At 53.3% G+C, this 22053-nt stretch overlaps 1 protein-coding gene across 1 annotated transcript in view; it reads left to right on the top strand.

The window, feature by feature from the left end:
- The window catches only part of LOC133355773 (zinc finger CCHC domain-containing protein 14-like), a 50023-nt gene that overhangs the window by 21274 nt on the left and 6696 nt on the right, over window positions 1-22053 (top strand). The window contains exons 3-13 of the mRNA XM_061573115.1: window positions 7125-7198; window positions 7369-7440; window positions 8714-9432; window positions 12422-12537; window positions 13589-13654; window positions 13852-13882; window positions 16234-16459; window positions 17953-18038; window positions 19303-19454; window positions 20686-20781; window positions 21829-21929. Of these exons, the coding sequence (XP_061429099.1) occupies window positions 7125-7198; window positions 7369-7440; window positions 8714-9432; window positions 12422-12537; window positions 13589-13654; window positions 13852-13882; window positions 16234-16459; window positions 17953-18038; window positions 19303-19454; window positions 20686-20781; window positions 21829-21929 (1739 nt within the window). The remainder of the gene's footprint in view (window positions 1-7124; window positions 7199-7368; window positions 7441-8713; window positions 9433-12421; window positions 12538-13588; window positions 13655-13851; window positions 13883-16233; window positions 16460-17952; window positions 18039-19302; window positions 19455-20685; window positions 20782-21828; window positions 21930-22053) is intronic.

Consider the following 22053-nt stretch of genomic DNA (forward strand, 5'->3'; position numbering starts at 1 on the left):
TTCGGATCTTGTACGCTGTCCCGTCGTCTCGCGTGTCAATCGAGATTTCGTTGAAAGAACCGGTCCGGGTCTCGCCGATCCTGAGCATCGTTGTGTTCTTTACTTAATTGCATAAAGGAAATTAAACACGTCGAAAGAATACCACCCACGTTTGTTGAGCACATAAAGTTTGATTAATTCTGGGGTCAAAAGAATTCGTTTTCTACTTTTGAGTGCAAATAAAAGTGTGTGCATTGAAAACTATTTTTGTTACTTAATTGTTTTTATATCAACCCCTTGCCCCACCACCAGCCTCTGTCCACCCAGTAGTGTAGATGGGTTTTACCGCAGCTGAGCGATGGGCAGGTCGCGTACGGTCGGGCTAAAGTGTGGGCCACCTGCCCACCTCTTCCAAGAAGTCTGACCGGCGTGGAAGGAATGTCGCGTCAAGATTCAGTCAATCAATCTTAATTTTACGCGCCAATGTCGCCCTCAATTAAAGTAGGCATCGGTGCACATAACGACCAGAGGTCGCAAACGGGTTTTGATTCCTTACCCGTACCCAGGCCGGGTACGGGTAGCCGTTCTCTACCCGTACCCTACCCGAAATGAGTGACAAACGGCTACTCACCAATTCTAGATTTGAAGCTTTCGTGACTGCAAGGATTCATATTCTTAGGTTTTTTCGGTAAAGTCACGTAGGTAAAACATCAAAATTAATGAAAATAAAATAAAGGCTACTCACCAGTGACTCACGGCCTACCCGTACCCGGCCGCACCAGGGTCGCAAACGGCTACCCATACCCGGCCGGGTATCGGGTAGGGTATGGGTATCGGGTACCCGGTTGCGCGACCTCTGTTAACGACTGAGCGGGTTTGTACAGATTGCCCTCGATAGAGGGGATCTGGTGCTCATTCGAGTGGAGGCAACTTCCGTCAGTAGTCATGGTACCTGAGCAGGCAATTGCAGGGTGAACCTTGGGACATTTTCACTAGAAGTCGGGGCGAAAATAAACATTCGGCAACACGTGCAATGAGCTGAAACCACGTATCGAACCGTGTTCTTGCGAGATAGAATCTTGTGGATAGTTGTCAGCGCTGAAAGCATTAGCATATATCCAATGGTTGTTTGTCTTTCAGGGCCAACCGTGTGTTTTCGTATCTGCAAATAGTTGTTTTTGCTGTGGTTTCTGTACCAACAAATTGTGGGCAATAGTCCGTTGATCAATCTGACCAGTGTTCTCCAGGGTAAGTCCCGATTTGCAACACCATCTCCATGAGTGTTACGTACGTACGGACGGACGCACGGACCCAGTAAGCATGCAGCGTTGGGCCAACACCGGCCGCCTCTGGTTGGAACCGCTGGCCGAACAACTTTGGCGCAACGTTCCATGTTGACCAGAAAACTAACGCGTAAATGCTCTCGGCTTTGGGTGGAAAGCGTTAAGAAAAATGTCCCCGTACCCAGGCCTCGGGTGTTGAGACCCCTCTTCCCGCAGGGCCAGCTCGGTGACGCAGCCGGCGATATCTGCTGCCCTGGCCCTAATTCACTCGGCCACGGCTTCCTGAAATCAAATCAGCAGGGGTGGCAGTTGGGAAAATAACAGAGATTGCAAAATGTTGACCGGTGGAATCGATGAGGTTGTCGCCAAATGTCGTGTTTAGTGCAGGTTGGTTGATGCATCCGTGCGGAGTGTTGCGTGGCGTCGGAGGCGTGGAGGGCGTGAATTCGCGGACAGGGATTTTCCAAACGCCAGTATCCGCGACGCGCCGTTGTCCACCTTCACCGGGTGAACACAAATTGTCGCTACCCACTGCACTTGCCTGATGATTGGTAATTTAGTCCCACATGCGGTATAGGCAGCGCTGACCCGAGACTGGGACGCAGTGAGGGTTAACGGATCACGCACACATTCGTGAACTCCCTCAACCGTGGGATTTGAGGTCACCGTCTGCCTGGTCTCGCCACAGTATGATGGGAGTACAGCAAGTGGGTCAATCTCCCATCTGCACAGGGATTGAATGTTGCCAACCCCGCTCGCACGCTTGGGATTTCTCCTGGTCCTCCGGTTTCTTTCCACGTGTTTAAAACATATTCATGGATTTGGCCAAACATCTAGATATAGACCACACAGCTTGGGCAATTATTGGCGCAGGTTCTGGCAGCCTTCCAGTTTGTCTGGTATCCCGCTCTTCCGTGCGAAAACTGCTCGTTACAAATTCCGCAAGCGCCGTTTCGAGATGCAACCTGGTGTAAGGTGCCGGCGCTAACGTAAGCTAAAATAACAATTAAATGATGACAGCAGAATTTTAAATTTGAATCGGCGGTGTCTACGTCACACGGGCCAACATCGGGCACCGGGCGTCGTCGGCGACGCCAACGCAACGCTTTTGAGGTCACTCGAAGAACATTCCGCGGAGCGTACAAATTGCTCCGTGCTTCCACATCGCAGCCCGCTTGAGAAGCCCCCCCCCCCCCCGCTGGTCCCAGACGAGTTCCAGAGGCAAGTCGGGACTTGCCTACTCACGAGGCTCGCTTTGAAGCCATCTTTATTTTCCCGGGCCGAGGCGAAGGAAAGGGGAGACACGGCCATTGGGCAGCGCTCGCGTGTCGCTCTCCGGCCCAGGGAGTGGCTCGGCAATCTGAGCGAGCTGCTCGCAAGCGGAAGGTTGCGAGTTCGAATCCTGGTTGGGTTGATGGGGGGGGGTGGTGGTTGATTCAGCCCATCGTCATCACTCCTCCCGGGGTTCGATGAAAGTGAGCACCGCTTTGTTGGGAACGCAACAGCGGTTGTCTTGTGGATAGGCTCGCCACCCGTCATAGGAATGTGGAATTTCCGCCACTGGCTCAGGGCTGCAAACAGGAGATGAGTTCCGCCGCGTCGACGCTCGTTTTTCGCGGGGAAATCGCCTCGGCCGGCGACCAGCGCGTGATTGACAGCGCAGGCGAGAGAGAACAAAATAAAACCGTTCAAACGAGATGTATCTCGACGTGGCATGAAATAAAACTATTATAAATGCGCCTTGTGTTTCATACGCACGTGTCTTGGCTCTTGTCAGCTCAACCGCAAAGTAAAATTCCACTGCCCTCTCCGTCTCCCCCATGCGTTCCCATTCGTGTCTGAATTTTACGCGCATACAGCCCTGTTTTATTGTCTCTCGGCCCACCGCTGGCGGGTCGTTGTGGCGGTGGGGGGAAGGTTAATTGACCGTACTTCACCGCTCTGGTCTGTGTCTGGGTTCTGTGAAGGGGGGAGCACAAACGGTGGGATCACAGCAGTAGGGGAACAACAGTGGGTGTTGATGTTACCGCACATGGAGAGATGTCGGGGGTTGTCTCAGGTTGGTACCAACCACCGACCACTACAACGGCAGCAGCTTTGGCAATTTGAATTTATATGGCGCCTCAATTCAATCGCATCTCCAACAACCCTTTACACGGGAGAGGGGAGAGAGCAAGACACAACGGCACAGCCCAGAGCCAAGCTACCGGGGCCCAGCACCAACCACAACAACGAGTCCCAGGGGCATCTGTGTCAGCCAGGGCAGCACCAACTCTGGGGCAGCCAGGACAGCACCAAGCCAGGGGCAGCACCAATGACAACGTGACCCAGGGGCGGCCGTGGGGCAGAGGTCGCAAATGGGTTTTGATTCCTTACCCGTACCCGTACCCAGCCGCACCAGGGTCGCAAACGGGTACCCGTACCCGGTCGGTTATAGGTAGGGTACGGGTATCGGGTACCCGATTGCAACCTCTGGGATGAAGCCATGTTGCAGGCGCGGGTGGGTTATTTTTAGGAACTTGAATTGTGAGAAGAGTCAAGGCGTTGGGAAATGAGTGACAAACGGTTACTCACCGGTGACTCACGGCCTACCCGTACCCATACCCGGCCGCACCAGGGTCGCAAACGGATACCCGTACCCAGCTGGGTACGGGTAGCCGGGTATCGGATAGGGTACGGGTATCGGGTACCCGATTGCGACCTCTGCCGTGGGGGGAGGTGGGACCAGACTGCGCGTGTGCATTTGGTGGACGGAGCGTCTCGCGAGTCTGTGAATTCGATACAGAGTTCCCCTTCCGCTGCTAATTAAAATATTGCACCTGGAATATCCCTGAGACGGGGCAGCTCATTTGCAAGGGTGTCGATTGACACACACACACACGTATTGGTCATACCAAATATGTAACGACACGTGTAGAAACATTTATACTTGACAACATTAGGCCACAGTTAAATGCATAGATACATTAATTGGTAGTTCCCCAACCATTCTGGGCCCTCAAACAATTTTTGCCGGCCACCAAATGGTAAACAAACTGCGGTGTTTCGTGTAGTAAAAAAAAAAATCGTGTTTGCATCAGCTGCTCGGAGCACCTTCCCCCTCCCCCCCCCCCCCCCCCCATACGTTACGGCCTTACGGGAATACAGGCAGGTTGGGTACGGCCGGCATGAATAATTAAACCACGCATGTCGCTGGATCGCGGGGAAAGCTCTCTCGTGGTGACGGCTGCGCGCTTAGGGGGATTTTGGTCACTGGCAAAGAAATGTTGAGTTTGCCACGGAGCGAGCCGAATCCGTATCGATTTTAACGGACGGACGTGGGGGGGTGGGGGGGATGAACGACGAGACGTTGGTCGTTGGCCATGAAGTGTAATCTCCAAGTGTCCTTCCTTTCCCTTCCACCCTCCCTCCCGTCGTCGGTCCAGAGAGCGGACTTGGTGGTAGCGCTGCGGTATTCATAATCCGCTTGCGTCGTCGCCTTGCGAGGCTTGGCAGGGCTCGGGCGTGGGGAGACGGGAATGGTTGTGGAGTCAACGCGCCGTTTGATGTATCGACTCGTGGAAAAAATATGCCTTTGTGACGCAAGGAGATTGCTACGTTCCTTCTTTTTCTTGCCCCCACCGCCGCCCCCCCCACCACCAATTTATTGAAGAAAGTTTTGGCGGGTGTTTTATCGGGAGGGCGTAAGCTGGTCTCTACGGCGGGTGGTTAAAGCAATGTCATCGTAAGCAGCTTTGATCAATCCACTGCTGGATGGAGGCTTCCTCCCCCCCAAGCTGTAACTGCTGGGGTGGGCGAGATGTTAACTTCCCTCGCCTGGTATGCAGGAGGGCGTGGGTTCTATCCCAACCCTGATGCCTGTATATTTGGAGTTTGCGTGTCTCTCGCTGTGATCACGTGGATTTTTCTATGGGGCCTCCGGTTTTTCCCTCTACATTTATAAACATGTGTTTATAGTATTTGGCTGCAATACATTTCCACGTGATAAGTCGCTTCGTTGAGCTCTCATTTGTGGCCCGGTCGCTTCTGAAACAAAGCTAGTGTGTGTGAGAATCAATTATTTGGTTTTTTCGGTAAAGTCATGTCGGTGAAAATAAAAAATAAAAGATAAGAATAAAAATAAAAATAATTAAATTAAATCACGACGTTTCGGGTGCAACACAAGCGTCCTTCATCAGGTGGGGACAACCACAGGGAAAACAGTTGCTGAAGTATGCCAAAGAGATGACTCTGACAAGGGATCATATAAACCAAAGAGTATGGATCCTTGCAGTCACGAAAACTTCAAATCTAGAAGCAATTATTTACGATGTATGAAAATAATGTCTAAATTCCACTTGTCTCTAATTTGTTTCTGACGTGCGTCGATGATTCGGTATTAATTTGATGCATCATCACTAGAGTTATTCACTTCCCCGGTGAACCAATATGAAGAGTCACAAATTCGGGAACACAATTCAATACATCAACAACAAAAACTCGACTGAACTATGTTTTATTTCACCAGATAAGGCCTACTGAGCTGTTATAGCTCTTTTTCAGAAGCGACCTGGCCACAGATGATAGCTCAACCAAGTGGCTTATCACGCGGAAATGTATAGCAGCCAAATACTCTTAACGCATGTTTATAAATGTGGAGAATTAAACCGGAGGACCCGGAGAAAAATCCACACAACCGCAGGCAGAAAGAGAGACACGCAAACTCCAAATATACAGGCGTCAGGGTCGGGGTCAAATCCATCTCACCCCCGTGGTTTATTGGATTTTTTTTCCGTTGTTTTTTCCCTCCGCATTTAGAATCAACATCGCGCGTTTCGAGTTTTTGGCTCCCGCTATACATTCCCACGCGACGAGAAGCCACTTGGTTGAGCCAATCATTTGTGAGAGCCAGGGCCCTTTTGCAAAGGAGCTACAGAGCTCAGTGGGCCTTACCTGGTCAAATAAAAACAGTTTAAATAGTTTGAGTAGTTTTAGTCTCTCGGGGTCAGAGGTCGCAACCGGATACCCGTACCCTACCCGATACCCGGCTACCCGTACCCGGCCGGGTACGGGTACCCGTTTGCGACCCTGGTGCGGCCGGGTACGGGTACGGGTAGGCCGTGAGTCACTGGTGAGTCACCGTTCGTCACTCATTTCCCAACGTCTTGTCTCTTCTCACAATTCAAGTTCCTAGAATCAGCCCACCCGCGCCTGCAACATGGCTTCATCCCAGAGGTCGCAATCAGGTACCCGATACCCGTACCCTACCCGTACTCGGGTAGGGTACAGTAGGGGGCACAGGTGTGGTGCTTCGGCCAGTCATTTCAGTCAGTCAAGCCATGGCACCTGGATCTGTCCCGTGACCTCCTACCAGCAGGCATTCAACACTTTACGTGGTCTTAAAGGGCATATGGCCTGGCGCAGCCGCCGTGGTGATGTCACCGCCACTTGGTGACGAATGGCGGTTGTTGTTGTGAGTACTGCACACCTCTTCCAAGACTTGACGGGCCAAATACCATCGAGAGGTTATTTTTCGAGCTGTCTCGCACGATGTATGTGGGATGAAGAGACGGGTCATTGCTCGAAAACATCGCCTGTTGCTTTCAAGGCCACGAGCCTGTTGAGTCTTTGTGTTGATTGTGTTCTTTACTCCCTCCCCTGTGGGGGCACTTCTGCCAGCGTTGGTTGTTGCAGGGCTGCCACTCTTTCCTTCTCCATCATCTCAGTGGTCCTTTCGAGCTCGGCGAGCCGGGTCCGTGTGGCGAGCGGTCGGAACGACGCAGCGTCGCTATCGTTACGAACACGCGTGTCTTTGTCATCGTCATCATCGTCCGTAATCTCTTCCCCCACCTCCACTGCCGCCCCCACTGCCTTGCCCTTTAGCCTCCATCGAGAGGATCGAACGCAAGAACCTGTCGAAGAGGAAGGGGGAAAGGTGCACCGAGTATTACCTGGAGGTGAGCGAGAAACATCGCCCGCCCTGCGACCGCAGTCGGGGGTTTGGAGTCGCGTCGCCGCACTCATCCGTCGCACGGTGCTACAACGGCGTGCCCCCCCCCCCCCCCATCGTTTCGGTCTCACCCTTGCCCGCGCTTGCGCTCTCATGATTGAACCTCTCGCCGCTCAGGTGTTTTGGTCGGACGGCTCGACGGTGACCCTGTCCAAGACGTACCAGGAACTTCACGACTTTCTCTCCAAGGTCGGTGCCGCCATAAGCCGCGTGGGCGTTGTTGGCAGTGGGTTGCGTCGAATTGCTTCGTAGCGGCAAGGGCCCGTGGCGGGTGGGTGGAGGGGGGGTGCGGGGGTGGTGGTGGTGGGGCGGTGGTGCCCGGTGGGGCAGCTTGTAGTAATGCCGTCTGCGCATGGTAATGTGCTGTCAAAAGTGGAAACAGATGTGTGCCCGCGTGCGTGTGTGCGTGTGTGTGTGCGTGCGTGTGTGTGCGTGCGTGCGTGTCCCCGCGTGCGTGCGTGCGTGCGTGTGTGTGCGTACGTGTGCCCGCGTGCGTGTGCCCGCGTGTGTACGTGCGTGTGCCCGCGTGTGTGCCCGCGTGTGTGTGCGTGCGTGTGTGTTCCCGCGTGCGTGCGCGTGTGTTCCCGCGTGCGTGCGCGTGAGTGAGTCAGACGAAAGAGACGAGAAACATTGTCGTCTGGACGAGCGTGACGTCTAGTAGTGGTAATGGTAGAAGCCGCAAAGGACTCTAATATTAGTAGTCTTATTGTGTGTTCATCACTTTCTGTAGCTTTGCAACGCTGTAGTTTTTTTTTGCCACTGTAGATTCATACAGCTGTAGATTGTACATACGCCGTGAGTGGGGATACATTATTAAAACAATTCGTAAATTTTCTTTTGAAGAGACTGAATCGTGATACAATGTATTTTATTGGCAGGAACACCAACGGATTAATTCTCAGATTTGGACGGACCAAATTTAATAACGATTTTTTTTTTCTCGCGTTAAATAATTATCGGTGACCGAATGGAGTCCATCAGCTTGGTAGACTTGATGAGAACCTGCTTTTAATTACAACTCATTCCATGTGAGTCTATCTGGGTGAGTCTGTGGGTCTTTGTGTGAGCCTATGGGTCTCTGTGTGAGTCTGTGGATCTTTTTGTGAGTCTGTGGGTCTCTTTTTGTGAGTCTCTGGATCTCTATGTGAGTCTATGGGTCTGTGGGTGAGTCATTGGTGACTGGGTTGAGACCATCAACTTACTACTCTTCAGAGCCCAGTTTGATCACAACTCAGTCTTTGTGGGTCTCTGTGAGCCTATGGGTTTCTATGTGAGTGTGTGATCTTTAATGCGAGTGCATGGGTTTCTATGTAAGTCCATGGGTCTCTTTGTAAGCGATTGGTGACCAGGTTGCGACCATCAGCTTGCCAGCTTCGAGAATTCCCCCCGTTTAGCACACAATTAATAGATTGAGCTGCTCAACAAATCCGTCTGATGCCTCTAAACCTCGTTTTTGTTTCAGCTCCCTCAAATCTTCCCCAACGACCACCTGGAGAGGCTCTTCCCACCCCCGCCGGCCCGGGGGGCGACGGCATTCTCCACCCACCGCACCGACTCCTCGACGGAGAGGCCCACCCCGTCGGCCGAGAGGTCCCTTCCTCCGCGGTCCCCGTGCCCAAGCCCCGGCCCATCGGCCCCGTCGCCGACGCGGAATCACGATCACTCGGTCTTCGGGCCCCGCTCGTCCCCGACGAGGCCCCACCCGTCGGCGGGGCGCGACGTGAGGACGACGACGAGCGTGGGGGCGGCTGCGCGACCTCCGACCCCGCGCACGCGGAGCAACTCGCGCGACAAGCAGGCGGAGCGTGCCAACACACCCTCGGCGGCGGCGGGCGGAGGGGGCGGGCGGCACGCGCGGCCCCGGAGCCGGGATGAGCGGCACGGCTCGTCGGTGGCGCCAGCGGCGAGCTACGACGGGCGGCCCAACGGCGTGGAGGAGCGGGCGGAGCGGGCCGAGTGGGCCCCGCTGGGCCGGATCGTTTCGCCCGGGCGACACGCGCACGGGAGGACGCGGGACGACGTGACGGACCGGCAACGCTGCCTGCCGACACGGTCGCCAACTGGATCACCGCTGCCGACGGAGAAGGGCGGTGGTGGCGGCGGCGGTGGCAGAGCGATGGTGTTCCACTCGCCTCCGGCGCACGGCGAGAAAAGGCCAGTGGACGTGGAGGCGGCGATGAGGTGAGTGGCTGTCATCGAGCTCCACCACGACAGGGTTAATTTTCTCACCGAATATTTTTTTCCGGTGTCGCAGGTAGACTGGAGTCGGCGGCTCTTGACTAGTAGCCACGGCCAATAGCGAGAGGCATACTGGATGTGGTGGGCCGGGTTTGGGAATATTTTCTCGGTCGTTGACCCAGAGGGTGTGGGCGGTCATTTAGAAAGTAAACTGTGGGCCGCAATGCGTACCTGAGCTCTACTTTCCCGGCTGTTGAATGCGCATTCAAATCTTTGTTGTTGAATTAAAATACAGTAGAAACCCTCGTAACAACCACGCCTGTTAACGACTAATCGCTTAACGACCGGCCTCTATAGAGCCCAATGTGTAGTGTATAGTAGTGTAGTGTTTCGTGTGGTGTATAGTAAGACCAGAGGGGTCACTCGAAGGTGGGGTGGGGGGGTGGCGCTCTGAGAGATTGCTCCTTGATATCCGCTTACGAAACGAGCCCGTTGTCTCAACGCGACGCTGAGGGTCGTCGCGCTGTCCTGCGACGTTTCCCGATGGATTCTTCGTGTCGTGAAGACTCGGCGCCGTTAGCGCAACCTGCGATGACGTTGAGGGAAAGCATAAACATTTTTTACGTACGTACGTAAACAAACAGGAAGGGCTGCTTGGCGGGACGCCGTGGTGGCTAGGAGATGTTAACTACCTTGCCAGGTATACAGGAGGTCGTGGGGTCGATCGCGACCCTGACACCCGCTGTATATTTGGAGTGTGCGTGGTTGTGTGGATTTTTCTTTGGGTCCTCCACATTTACAATCGACGTGCATTTATGGAGTATTTGGCCACGCGACGATAAGCCACTTTGTCGAGCCTATCACTTGTGGCAGTCAGGTCGCTTCTAAAAAGAGCTTTATAGACCTCAAGTGGGCCCTTGCTTGGTTAAAATATATTGTCTAATAGGTTTTAGGCCATCCCTCGCGTCGAACCTTCTCACTGTGCGCCGGCACTTGTTCTGTTTTTATTTTTAGCCAAGTCTAGAGGCAGATGAGGTAATGGAACGACCCTCTTTCTCTCCCTGGTGGCTCCGTGCAAAACAGCTGAGCCTGATGTCATGATGATGGGGAATTACCCCACGGGAGTGGCACGCACGCCACCCGCCGCATATAGCGACTCTCCCACACATCGCTTTTTTACAACTTTGTCCAGCAGGTGGATGGACGAGGCGGCTGTAAAACAATTCGTTATTTCGCTTGACACGTAGTAGTAGTAGTAAGGGTTTCGCGACCAATTTTGCCCATGATGGGGGTTTTGTTTGGGTTGGGCCGCGTGAATTTAAACGTGTCGTTAAAACCGCCACCGAACACGACGCAGCCAATTAGCGTGGTTTTGCCACGTAAAACAAAACGTGGCGATTAGTTACGAGTGCAGCACAGCGGTGTGTTGGAGAGTAAACCCACAACATCTACAATTCGCGTGTACCGTGACGTTCCGCCTCCTCTGTTTAACGACACATTTATGTGTACGTGATCTAACCCAATCCCCCGCCCACCCACCCCCCCCGTTATGGATACGAGTTCTTTACTCACCGTTGCTCTTCCGCGCGGTTTGTTCGATTGTTAAACCGGCAACTCCCATCCCTCCCCAACCCCCACGGCTGCCCTCTCACCCGTGGCTTTTCTCCGGGTGCAAGAATTCAGCCAATAGAGGACCGCAGAGCTTGGGCAATCGTCGGTGCCGCTTCTGGCCGCCTTCCAGCTTGCCTGCGGGTTTTCCCGCGCTCTCTGAATTGTTCTCTCGCTCTCTCTGAATCGTTCTCTCTCTCTGAATCGTTCTCTCTGAATCATTCTCTTTCTCTCTCTGAATCGTTCTCTCTCTCTGTGAATCGTTCTCTCTCTCTGAATCGTTCTTGCTCTCTAAATCATTCTCTTTCTCTCTCTGAATCGTTCTCTCTCTCTCTGAATCGTTCTCTCTCTAAATCGTTCTCTCTCTGAATCGTTCTCTCTCTCTAAATCATTCTCTTTCTCTCTCTGAATCGTTCTCTCTCTCTGAATCGTTCTCTCTCTCTAAATCATTCTCTCTCTTGAATTGTTTTCCATCTCTCTCTGAATCGTTCTCTTTCTGAATCGTTCTCTCTCTGAATCGTTCTCTCTCTGAATCGTTCTCTCTCTCTGAATCGTTCTCTCTCTCTGAATTGTTTCCATCTCTCTGAATCGTTCTCTCTCTGAATCGTTCTCTTTCTGAATCGTTCTCTCTCTGAATCGTTCTCTCTCTGAATCGTTCTCTCTCTCTAAATCATTCTCTTTCTCTCTCTGAATCGTTCTCTCTCTGAATTGTTTTCCATCTCTCTCTGAATCGTTCTCTTTCTGAATCGTTCTCTCTCTGAATCGTTCTCTCTCTGAATCGTTCTCTCTCTCTCTGAATCGTTCTCTCTCTCTGAATTGTTTTCCATCTCTCTCTGAATCGTTCTCTCTCTGAATCGTTCTCTTTCTGAATCGTTCTCTCTCTGAATCGTTCTCTCTCTGAATCGTTCTCTCTCTCTAAATCATTCTCTTTCTCTCTCTGAATCGTTCTCTCTCTCTGAATTGTTTTCCATCTCTCTCTGAATCGTTCTTTCTCAGAATTATACATTTTATTTATATCGTCGGTACGGTGCCTGTAATTAAGGTTAAGAAGTCACTCGGCTTAATTGCGTCGGTTGCTGCGCTCCGATGACAGTTGGGGGGGGGGGGGGGGGGTCTGCTGTCGCTACCGCGTTACGAGGCATTCCACCTGTTCCATGGGCACGGGGTTATTCTGTGTCTCTTTATCATCATCATCATTAGCATCAGCCAGCCGTGATCAATCTACTGCTGGGTGAAGGCCCCTCCCAAGGCCATCGTCATCCTTCACGCTTATGGGGGACCGCACCACAAAGAGGTTCAATCACAGACGGACTCGGCCCAGCGAGCGGACACCGGATGTGACCGGTGTGTGCGTGTGTGTGGGGCACCGTGCTGTGGGTCGCAGGCAGCTGCTGGCGAGCGCACCGGCCCACGTGCTGCGCAGCGTGCACGTGCGAGGGTTCCTGCACGGCGGATCTCTCGCCAGGGCTCACCACCATCACCGTGGCGGCGGCGGCATCCGTGAGTGTGTGGGATCCACCTCCCCTCCTCGCTCCGTGCCACGGATGACGAGAAACCCCTCCCCTCCTCGCTCCGCGTCGCTCACGAGCCTCCGCTCCTCGCTCCTCGTTCAAAACTCGCCCGTTGTTCCTGAGCTCACCCCTCCGCGCTACCCCATTAAGCTCCCCCTCTCACAACCACCAACACCACCGTTACCCCGTTCCCTCTTCACATTCTCATCACGTGCCGATCGCTCATTAACCCCCATTCACTGAATAATTTCGTCGTCGCCAATTTCCCTTTCACCGAATTTACAGATTCCTCTCGTCTATTTAATGAACTCATCTCCACGGTTAGAATTCACACGTGCGCGCTGTTGTACCGTTCTTAATTCTCTGTCAAGCGCCTCGGTTAAGTTGCGTAAAGATAAGGTGAGCCCCCGAGGGGATAACCGCGAACGTCCGCGCCAGTTTTCACAGTACGCTTGTACGCGAGCTCGGATTTCCACGATTTGACGAGTGTCGTGGTGGGGTTGTAAGCCGCATCGTTATTTGCAGCTGCTGTGATTATTGAAGCCGGTCATACCGGCTGCTTTTTTTCCCCGTCTGAAAATCGCACGTTTGAAGACTAATTAAATGAGAAGCGCTCAATAATGCCGTCTCCCTGCGCAGCGAATTACACAACCCCGTTCTAGTTAATTACGTGACCTCTTTATCTATACTTACACGACTTAATCGCTAATTAACTGACCTCGTTATCGCCAATTACGTGACCTTGTCAACGCTAATTACACAACCACGTTATCGCTAATTACGTGACCCCTTTAGCGATACTTACGCGACCTCATCGCTGATAATTACGTGACCTCGTCATCGCTAATTGCATGACCTCGTCACGGCTAGTCACATGACCTCGTCATCGCAAATTACGTCACCTCGTTATCGCCAACCCAAGTCCCCTGCGAGGCCAAATGCCGCGTCGTTGTGTTTTGTTACTGCCACGCATGCCGATGGCGCGTGCGGCTCACGACTTCCCCTTTTCGCTTTTGTGTTCGCGCGTTCCGTTCCGCTAGACTCGGCGCAGGGCGGCGGCACTCACCTTTCTAAAGAGGCGGCGGCGGTTGGATCGGCTTCGAGAGGTGAGACGTCATTTCCAAGACGGGGACTTGAATGCATTTTTCGTGAGCGGCGTGCCCCCTCCCACCACCCACCCCCCCACCCCCTCGGTCTTTATTGTTGTCATGCACGGACGGATGTCACGCGACGGTCGGGCGGCCGGACGCTCGCCGAGCTAAATCGCCTCCCTTCTGTTTCGTTTGCTCTGGTCGGCGTTTAGGTGGCGGGCAGTTGACGGTGAATGCGTGCAAGTGAGTATTCGACGCGCGTGGACGTCGTGTGCAAAGGCAAAGTTCCCCCACGTAGCTTTAACAGACTGTTGGGGAAAGTGCTGTAAGTGAGCACCTATGGAGGCCGGCACGGTACACGACGGGGTGGGTGGGCAGCTTTTGTCTCCCCAGTGACGATGTTTACACACCTGCACCAGGTACTCATTTGAGGCTGAGTCGACCTAGGGGGAGGCCAAGGATCGGTTGAAATAATCGTCACTGGTGGTGTTGGCCGTGAGCGGGAATCGAACTCGGGTCGCTGGGTTCGTAGCGTAGCGTGCTAACTGCTACATGACCACTCCCCCTCGACACACACATACACCTGTATGCACGTGTACATGTGACATTTCCCAATCAGGGTGGCAGGGCAATAGGGGTGGCCCCGAAATGTCAATCTTTTCAAAATATGGCCCTACATTAATAATATAAATATATTCAAGTTGTATCTAGTAAATACCAGCAAAATGGCAATTTTTGCGCTCTCAACCAACCCACCCCACCCCTCCACCCCCCCCGCCCCTTGGATCCACTGTTGGATAAGGGACTTATAGAGGCTAATTGCCCATACTTCTGATTTAAAGCTTTCGTGACTGCAGGGATTCATATTCTTGGTTCTTTTGGTAAAGTCACGTAGAAGGGAAATAATAAAATAATATAAATATATTTTTTTGCTTTATATTTATATTATTTTATTATTTCCCTTCTTAGTGACTTTACCGAAAGAACCAAGAATATGACCATACTTCATCACGCTGGTCAGTGCGGGATGGTGAAGCGGAAGGGGAGGGGTGTTATAGGACTTGCCGCTGATGTTACCCACGGCCAGGAGTTTAACTGAGGGTTTGTCAGGTTCACGGCACACAGCATTGCCCCACCGCCCCAATCCCGGCTCAGTCGTCATCAATCCACTGCCTGGATGGAGGCCTCCTCCCCAAGCCGTCGCCATCTCTCTCGCGGTGACGATCCCGTGTCTAGTATCGGGCGAGCGGTGGACGTCCTTTGGCAGCCACACCCCTTTGTTGCTTATCGGCTGCACATCTGAGCGCTCTTGATCGCGCTTGCTCGTTCCTCGGCACCGCGACGCACGCCCGCGCGCTCTCATAACCGCAACGCGGCAGAACTGTCTAAGGTTGCGCGACTCCACCCAGTCATCCGTGAGTTGGTCCGCTGCCTCCTTAGGAATGCATCGGTTCCCCCTCCTCCCCCTACGCCCGCCCGCCCTTCCCCCACGCGAGTTGTCATTGTGAAAAATGAAGGGATCAACCTCTGTCGAAACCATGGCGAACGGCACACGCTTTGTTTTTTCGGAATGCACGCTTTACAATTTAACACGTAGGCTTTCGCGATCGGTATTATTCATAATGAAGGTTTTTGGGTTAGATAGCGTCAGCATAAATGTGTCGCAACCCTCCACCACCCGACGCGGCCAATCAGTAAAAAAATGTGTCACGTTGACATAAAGCCAATTAGTTACTTGTTCAGCCCACCGGTGTGTTTGAAAAGTGAATCCACAACACATTTTTTACTGATTGGCGGTGTCGCGTAGTGGAGGGTTGCGACGCCTTTATACTTACGCGATCTAACCCAAAAAATATGATTATGGACGCTTTACAATGTTGACCATTCTCTCTCGTTCCCTTTGTGTCAGCGTTTTACATCTCGAATTTATTTATTTTTAAACACCGGCGAAGTGTACGCTGCCATCCACAGTGCGGAAGCGCCACCTACAGCCTTCAAATAGTTTTCTACGGTTCATTCGCCAACGCGGGCCGTGTGTGCTCGCTCCGCCCAGTGTCAGTTTTCACTGTTCGATGATGGACTTCCCCACGGCGTGTCGTGTCGTCGGTGCTGTTTGACCGTACTTCACCGTGCTGGTCGGCGCCGGTTTGTGATGTTGGGAAGGCCCAAGAGGGACCGGTTCAGGTATCCCTGCTGCCGTTAGCCGCGGACAGGAATCGAAACTCAGGTCACCGAGGCTCATGGCGCAGTGCGCTAACCACTGCGCCACCGCTCCGCCCCTCAAAGGGTTGCCCGAAAACCAGGACACAAAAAAAAACGGCGCTAAAAAGGATTTACATTGACGCATGCATCCTCCGCTCCAGCTTCCTTCACGTGGGCCCAGAGTGACTGACCCCGGACGTGAGCGGCTCACGGTTCGAGCAGCTCACTTGAGCCCGTCGCGCGGTTTGCAACGCCGTGCCGTCGTCGCCGGCTGAGCGCCCGTGGGGACGGGACGCGCGCTGGGCGCTTGCGAGCGTCGCGTAGTCCAGGCGTGATTTTGTTTTCCTTCGTTGTTTTTCTTGCATTTTTTATTTTTTTTCCTTTTCCCGTAGGTCCCTCCCGGGCGGCCCCACGGCCTCGCCGGACCACGGGTCGGTGGGCCGCGGCGGCAGCCCGCAGCTCATGCTGGCCGGCCTGCCGCCCGCGTCGCCCACCTCCCGGCACGGTGACACCGCGCCGGGCGCGCACGGTTCGGAGGTGGTGGGCGTCCTCGACTGGCTCAAGAAGCTCCGACTGCACAAGTACTACCCCGAGTTCAAGCACCTCAGTATGGAGCAGGTTGGTCTGGTCTGGTGGTGGTGGCGGCAGTGGTGGTGTCTGTCACTGGTTGTGGCGCTGGCGGTGTTGTTGGTGGGCAACGGTAGTGCAGCGGTCAGCGGCGCTGCACTACGAACCCGGCGACCCGAGTTCGATTTCCGCTCACGGCCATCAACACTGGTGATGATTATCTGAACAGGCCTTGGGCGCCCCCTAGGTTGACTCGGCCTCAAATGAGTACCTGGTGCGTTGTTTAAACATCGCCACTAGGGAGACAAAGGCGGCCGGGTGTGGTGCTGGCCACCTGCCCCTTTGTGTGTCGTGTTAGCATTTGTAGGTGCTCGCGAACAGCACTTGGCCCAACAGTCTGTTACAGGCTATGCGGGGGATCTTTGTTTTTGTTGTTGGTAGTGTTGGTGGTGTCAGTAGCGTTTGTAGTGTTGGTGGTAGTCGTGGTGTCTGTTGATGGTGGTGACGGTGGTATTTGTTGCTGGCAGTGGTGCTTGCGTTGGAGTGAGTAGTGGTGACTCTACCGATTGGTATTTCATCTCTTGGCAATGGTCGGCGTGTTTTCCCGCTCTGCGGATATCGCCGCTCGTGGGTCGTTCAAACTCGGCGTGCGACGATTTCCCTCCGTCGGTGCCGCGTGTCCACGGGAGGCGTGTTTATATTCCGAATCGGAATATTTACACTGGAGGAAATCCGGATGAGCTATGAAGCTGTTTTGTCAGAGACGGCCGGTAGGTCAACACGTTTATATTAAACGCCGTGGGCCACGGCCGTACGCGGAGAAGGCTCGCCCACAGTTCAATCCCCGCATCCATGCCATGGATGGTCAGGGACCCGGGGTCACGGCACGATTCAAGAATCAATTCTCGTCCCCGTCTTGTTTTATCCGATTTACTTTGTAGCTCCGTTTTTCTTTTTGTTCGTATGAATTGGTGCCGTTTTGTCCGCCCCTAGTCACCGAAATGTAGCGTGCCAATTGACATATATCCGTGCACGCGCACGGCCCTGCTTTGTAAATCAACTGCTGGATGAGGGGCCTCCCCACGCTGCGTGGGTCTTGGGCGGGGTTACTTGGCCGTGCTTTGTCGCCGCTCCGATCGACGAAGGGCGGCGAAGGGCGGTGAGTGTCGACGTGGGAGCGTAGTATGGCAACAACAGTGAATGAAGCGGCACTGCCCTCTGCTCTCACAGTAGCCCCGAAGCGGCATGTTGTGATGCACGGTGAGGTCACCCCACACCCACCCAGCGCTGTCCGGTCTCCAACCCTGCTTGGCTTTCGTGTCCGAGATCCGACGGGAAGCGGGCGCGTTTTTGGATCGTTTGTGACGTAAGGCGCCGATCTTTTCCGAGTCGCTTCAAAGAGACTTCCCCATTCGTGGCCTTCCGTTCGTCGCCGTGGCTTTCGCGCACGCGCGCGTGTGTTTGTGTGTAAATTGCGCGTTTTGCGATGTGCGTGTTTTTGTTGTTCGCGATGGCTGACCGCGCGCGTCCTTGTCCGTCGGCAGTTCCTGAACCTGAGCGAGGAGGACGTGGACATGTTTGAGAACCTCACGGAAGGCGCGAAGAAAAAACTCAGGACTCAGCTGGCAAAGTAAGCGCCTTCTACATCTCCCTCCTCCTCACTCCATCACGCATTCACTCTCTTCTCTCTCCCCCTTCACTGGAACAAACGTCCCCTCCACGTCAAGCAGTCACCTTCGCTCACCACTTTTCGCTCCTCCCTGAAAACTCACCTTTTTTTCCCCATAGCTCACCCCACAACCGCTTAATCTCACCCCTCATAAGCACCACCGCCGTTCCTGCTCCCTCTTCATCATCTCATTGCATGGCTACCACTCATTACCCATTCATGCAATCCATTCGTCATCATGTGCTCTCATCGACGTTGCTTTTACCTAATTCACGCATCACAGATTCGCCCCATTACTTCCATCTAATTCTATTCACCTCATCTCCACCATTACGCTCACACGTGTACCGTTGTTCGTTCTCTGTCAAGCGCCTCGGTCGAAGCGCTGTATAAATACAGTTGAGATAAGATGAGATCGTTGAGCCAACGTTGACTCGAAACGGGGAGCGTTCCAGATCGTTTGTGACGGAAGGTGTCTAACTGTGTGAGTCTGGTCAAAGACTTGCACGGATGGCGAGATGTTAACTACCTCACCTGGTATACAGGAGATCGTTGGTTCGATCCTGACCTTGACGCCTGTATATTTGGAGTTTGCATGTTCTCACCGTGGTCGCGTGGATTTTTCTCCACATCTTCCGGTTTTTCCCTCCCACAATTAGAAACGTGCGTTTTAGAGTATTTGGCTGCTAGAAATTTCCACGCGATGATAAGCCGCTTCGTTGAGCTCTCATTTGTGGGCAGGTTGCTTCTGAAAAAGAGCTACGTAGCTCAGTGGACCTTACCTGGTGAAATAAAAATAGTTTAGTTTTTAAGAGATGTTCCCCTTCGTAGGCTTGCGTTTGTCGCCGTGGTTTTAACACCCGTGTGTGGGTGTCTGCGTGTGATTGTGCGTTGTCAGGCGCCGTATAAATTACGGTTAAGATAAGACGAGATCGTTGGGCCAGCGTTAACTTGAATGTGGCCCGCGTCGTCCAGCGGTTTGAGCGAGTGGCTCGCAGTCGGGAAGGTTGAGAGTTCAAATCCTGGCTGGGGTGGCCGGGGGGATCGACTCTGTTCATCGTCGCAATCAGGGGGGAGTGGAGGGTCGATAAAATTTGTGGTGAAGTCAGCGGTGGCTGTAATAACCCCCGCCCTAGAAATGTGGAATTTTCCATCACTGGATCGCTGACATGTGTGATGTAATGTCGTCGTCGATGATGATGACCGTTCTCTTGTCGTTTTCCAGGGAGCGAGCCGAGAAATTTGGCGGCGTTTCGGAGTCGTACCCACTGAGCAACGGCGTCACCAGAGTGCCTTCTTCTCACCACAGCCCTACCCACAATTCCCGGCACAACCCTGCCCACAATGCACAGCGAAGCCCCTCCATCAACTCGTCCCGTACGTCCCAAGCGGTTATTCTTTTGCCATCATCATCATCATCATCTTGTACAAAACCATCCAAACTAGATCCCACAATCCCGTGCAACTTGATAATGTGCTGTGCAGAAGGTCCGTTGCCCGAAACGTTGACTGCATCATATATTTGTTTAAGGCCACAGTGTTAGTATTACAAATGTGTTTATTTGTTTTGGTTGTGTGTATGTTGAACTTTTTCGCACCGTACGTAATTGGACGTGCAGGAGTGGGACAACAAACGAAATACAAAAAGCAGTTCGAAAGAAACGAGTTACTCGTGCGCGTGCGCACCACTGAGAACAAAGAAGCAGCAGCATCACCAGCATCACTTGTCATAGACCAAGATCATTCGTGAATTGAATCCATGACCAGGAATCGTGGTGATCCCTAGAATCACTCGAGTGAAGGCGGGAATCGTTTCTTGTCGAATGATTGTGCGGCCCTGTTTCGGTTCACTTCCGGTTGAGGAGGTGCCTCTCTCCCCCCCCCCCCAGTCTGTGTGGATATTGGTGGGTTCTTTGACCATACTTCACCATTCTTACTGGAGTTGCTGTCCAAAGGTCGCCGGTTTAATTTGATCTCCCGGCGCTGCAGTTGAAACAACGGGGCAAGGTTTTTGTAAATCTCCCCCCTCCCCCACCGCTTCTGTCTACCCAGCAGTATAAATGGGTTTACCAATAGTTTGTCGATCGGCAAATCACGTGCGGTTTGGTTAAAGTGTGGGTACTCTGACCTCTTATGAGACACCCTGGCCCAGCGTGGAAGAGTTGGACAAATACCCCCTAGCGGAGCTGTCCGGAGCTCCCTCGTGTGGAGGCTCCTTCCACCGGCAGCAGCGTCAGCGGAGCAATTGCGGGGCTGCGCCTTTGCCCCTTTGGCCAAAGACCTCCACTTGGGACGAGGTCATACTAACAGGTCATCGCTAGTAACAGGCCCCGGCTATCCAATTTAATCACCTGCCGTGTGTGCGTGTAGCAGTTGGCGCGCTGTGCAATGAACCTGGCAAACCAGAAGCCTCAAATGAGTAGTAACCTGGCGCGTTGCGTAGTAAACATCGCCACTCTGGAGACACAGGCGGACGAGCGTGGTGCTGACCACCCACCCCCCTCGTGTGCCAGAGCGCCGGCCTTCATAGGTGGCTACTCGCTTAACAGCACTTGCCCCACACAGTCTGCTGAGGCTACACGGGTGATCTTTGTACATTGGTGCGTAGGGCGGGCTGACGACGCGGCCGAGAGGTCGGAGTCGCCGGGCAGCAGGGACCACAGCCAGGACGGACGGGAGCGAGCACACCGGAGCAAGGATCGCGGTGAGGCCACTCGCCACGTCGCCGCATTTCTCTCGTCGCCGATTTGCCCAAAATCTTACGGCGATTTGCGCCATCGGCGCCGCGTCGACAACGGGACGAACAATCCACCTGGATTTACGTTCTTGGTTCTTTCGGTAAAGTCACGTAGAAGGGAAATAATAAAATAATATAAATATGAAACAATAAAAATGATCACGATGTTTCGACTGCAACACAAGCAATCGTCATCAGGTGTGAAATCCACAGCAAGAAAATTAGAAAAAAGTGAGAATTTGTATTGTTTTATATTATATTATTTCCCTTCTACGTGACTTTACCGAAAGAACCAAGAATATGAATCCCTGCAGTCACAAAAGCTTTAAATCGAGATTTGAATCCACTTGGATCTCTATCGCAGCGCGACCCTCCCCCTTCGTGTTAGAGAGCGGCGCACAGAAGCGGATATCACAGAGCCACCTCTGAGAGCTCCTCTTCCCCTTCTTCGAGTGACCTCTGACCTACACACACACACAGTAGATTGCAGCACTTTCTCCCTCACTCTGCACGATGAGATCGTGGTTCGTCGCATAGCGTGGTGCGCACATCATTGGCACCACCGCTCCACTCCCCACGATTTGTATGCATGCATGTTGAACGTCTTTCGCACCGTGCATAGCCACCCGTGCTGATCGGAGGTGCGGCGGAAGGACAACAAACTAAACACAAAGAAGTTCTAAAGAAATTCGTTTTCAATTTAGATGCAAAAGTGCCTTGTTCCAGTGGCTTCCTAATAGCGGAAGGAAAGAGCTTTTCGGACGGCCACAGAAGCGCATCTGAAAGCGCCGGGGCGATGCAGCGACCGTCTTTGTTCGACGGTTCGCCAAAATCCGCTGCTGCTGCTGTGAGGATGACCGGAGTTTGCGTGATGATGGTTAAGCTCCTTGAGATTTACGGAAGAGTGGGGGAGCGGGGCGTGGACAACGGGAGACGTGGCGACCTTAACTTCCTCCTCCCGGCAGCGGCGACAGCAGCGGAGCTAACCGGCGCGTCCCGTGTCCCGTTCCGCAGGCGAGAGAGGCGCGCGCGACGGCTCCGCGAAGGAGAAGCCGCCGACCTTCCCGTCGCACCCCATCAACCAGGCCATTTGCATCATGAGGCCGACCGCGCAGGTGAGAGCGGGGGGTGTACGTTCGTCACGCGCGCTCGCTCGCTCACCCTCCGTTTGTATCTATGGGACGTTTTTGCCAGCATCCAAAGTGATGAAACAAAATAAGAATCGTTTTTGCCCTTTCT

This window comes from Lethenteron reissneri, chromosome 52 (genome assembly GCF_015708825.2).
Source record: "Lethenteron reissneri isolate LAM-NWPU_2019-01 chromosome 52, ASM1570882v1, whole genome shotgun sequence".
Classification (NCBI taxonomy): domain Eukaryota; kingdom Metazoa; phylum Chordata; class Hyperoartia; order Petromyzontiformes; family Petromyzontidae; genus Lethenteron; species Lethenteron reissneri.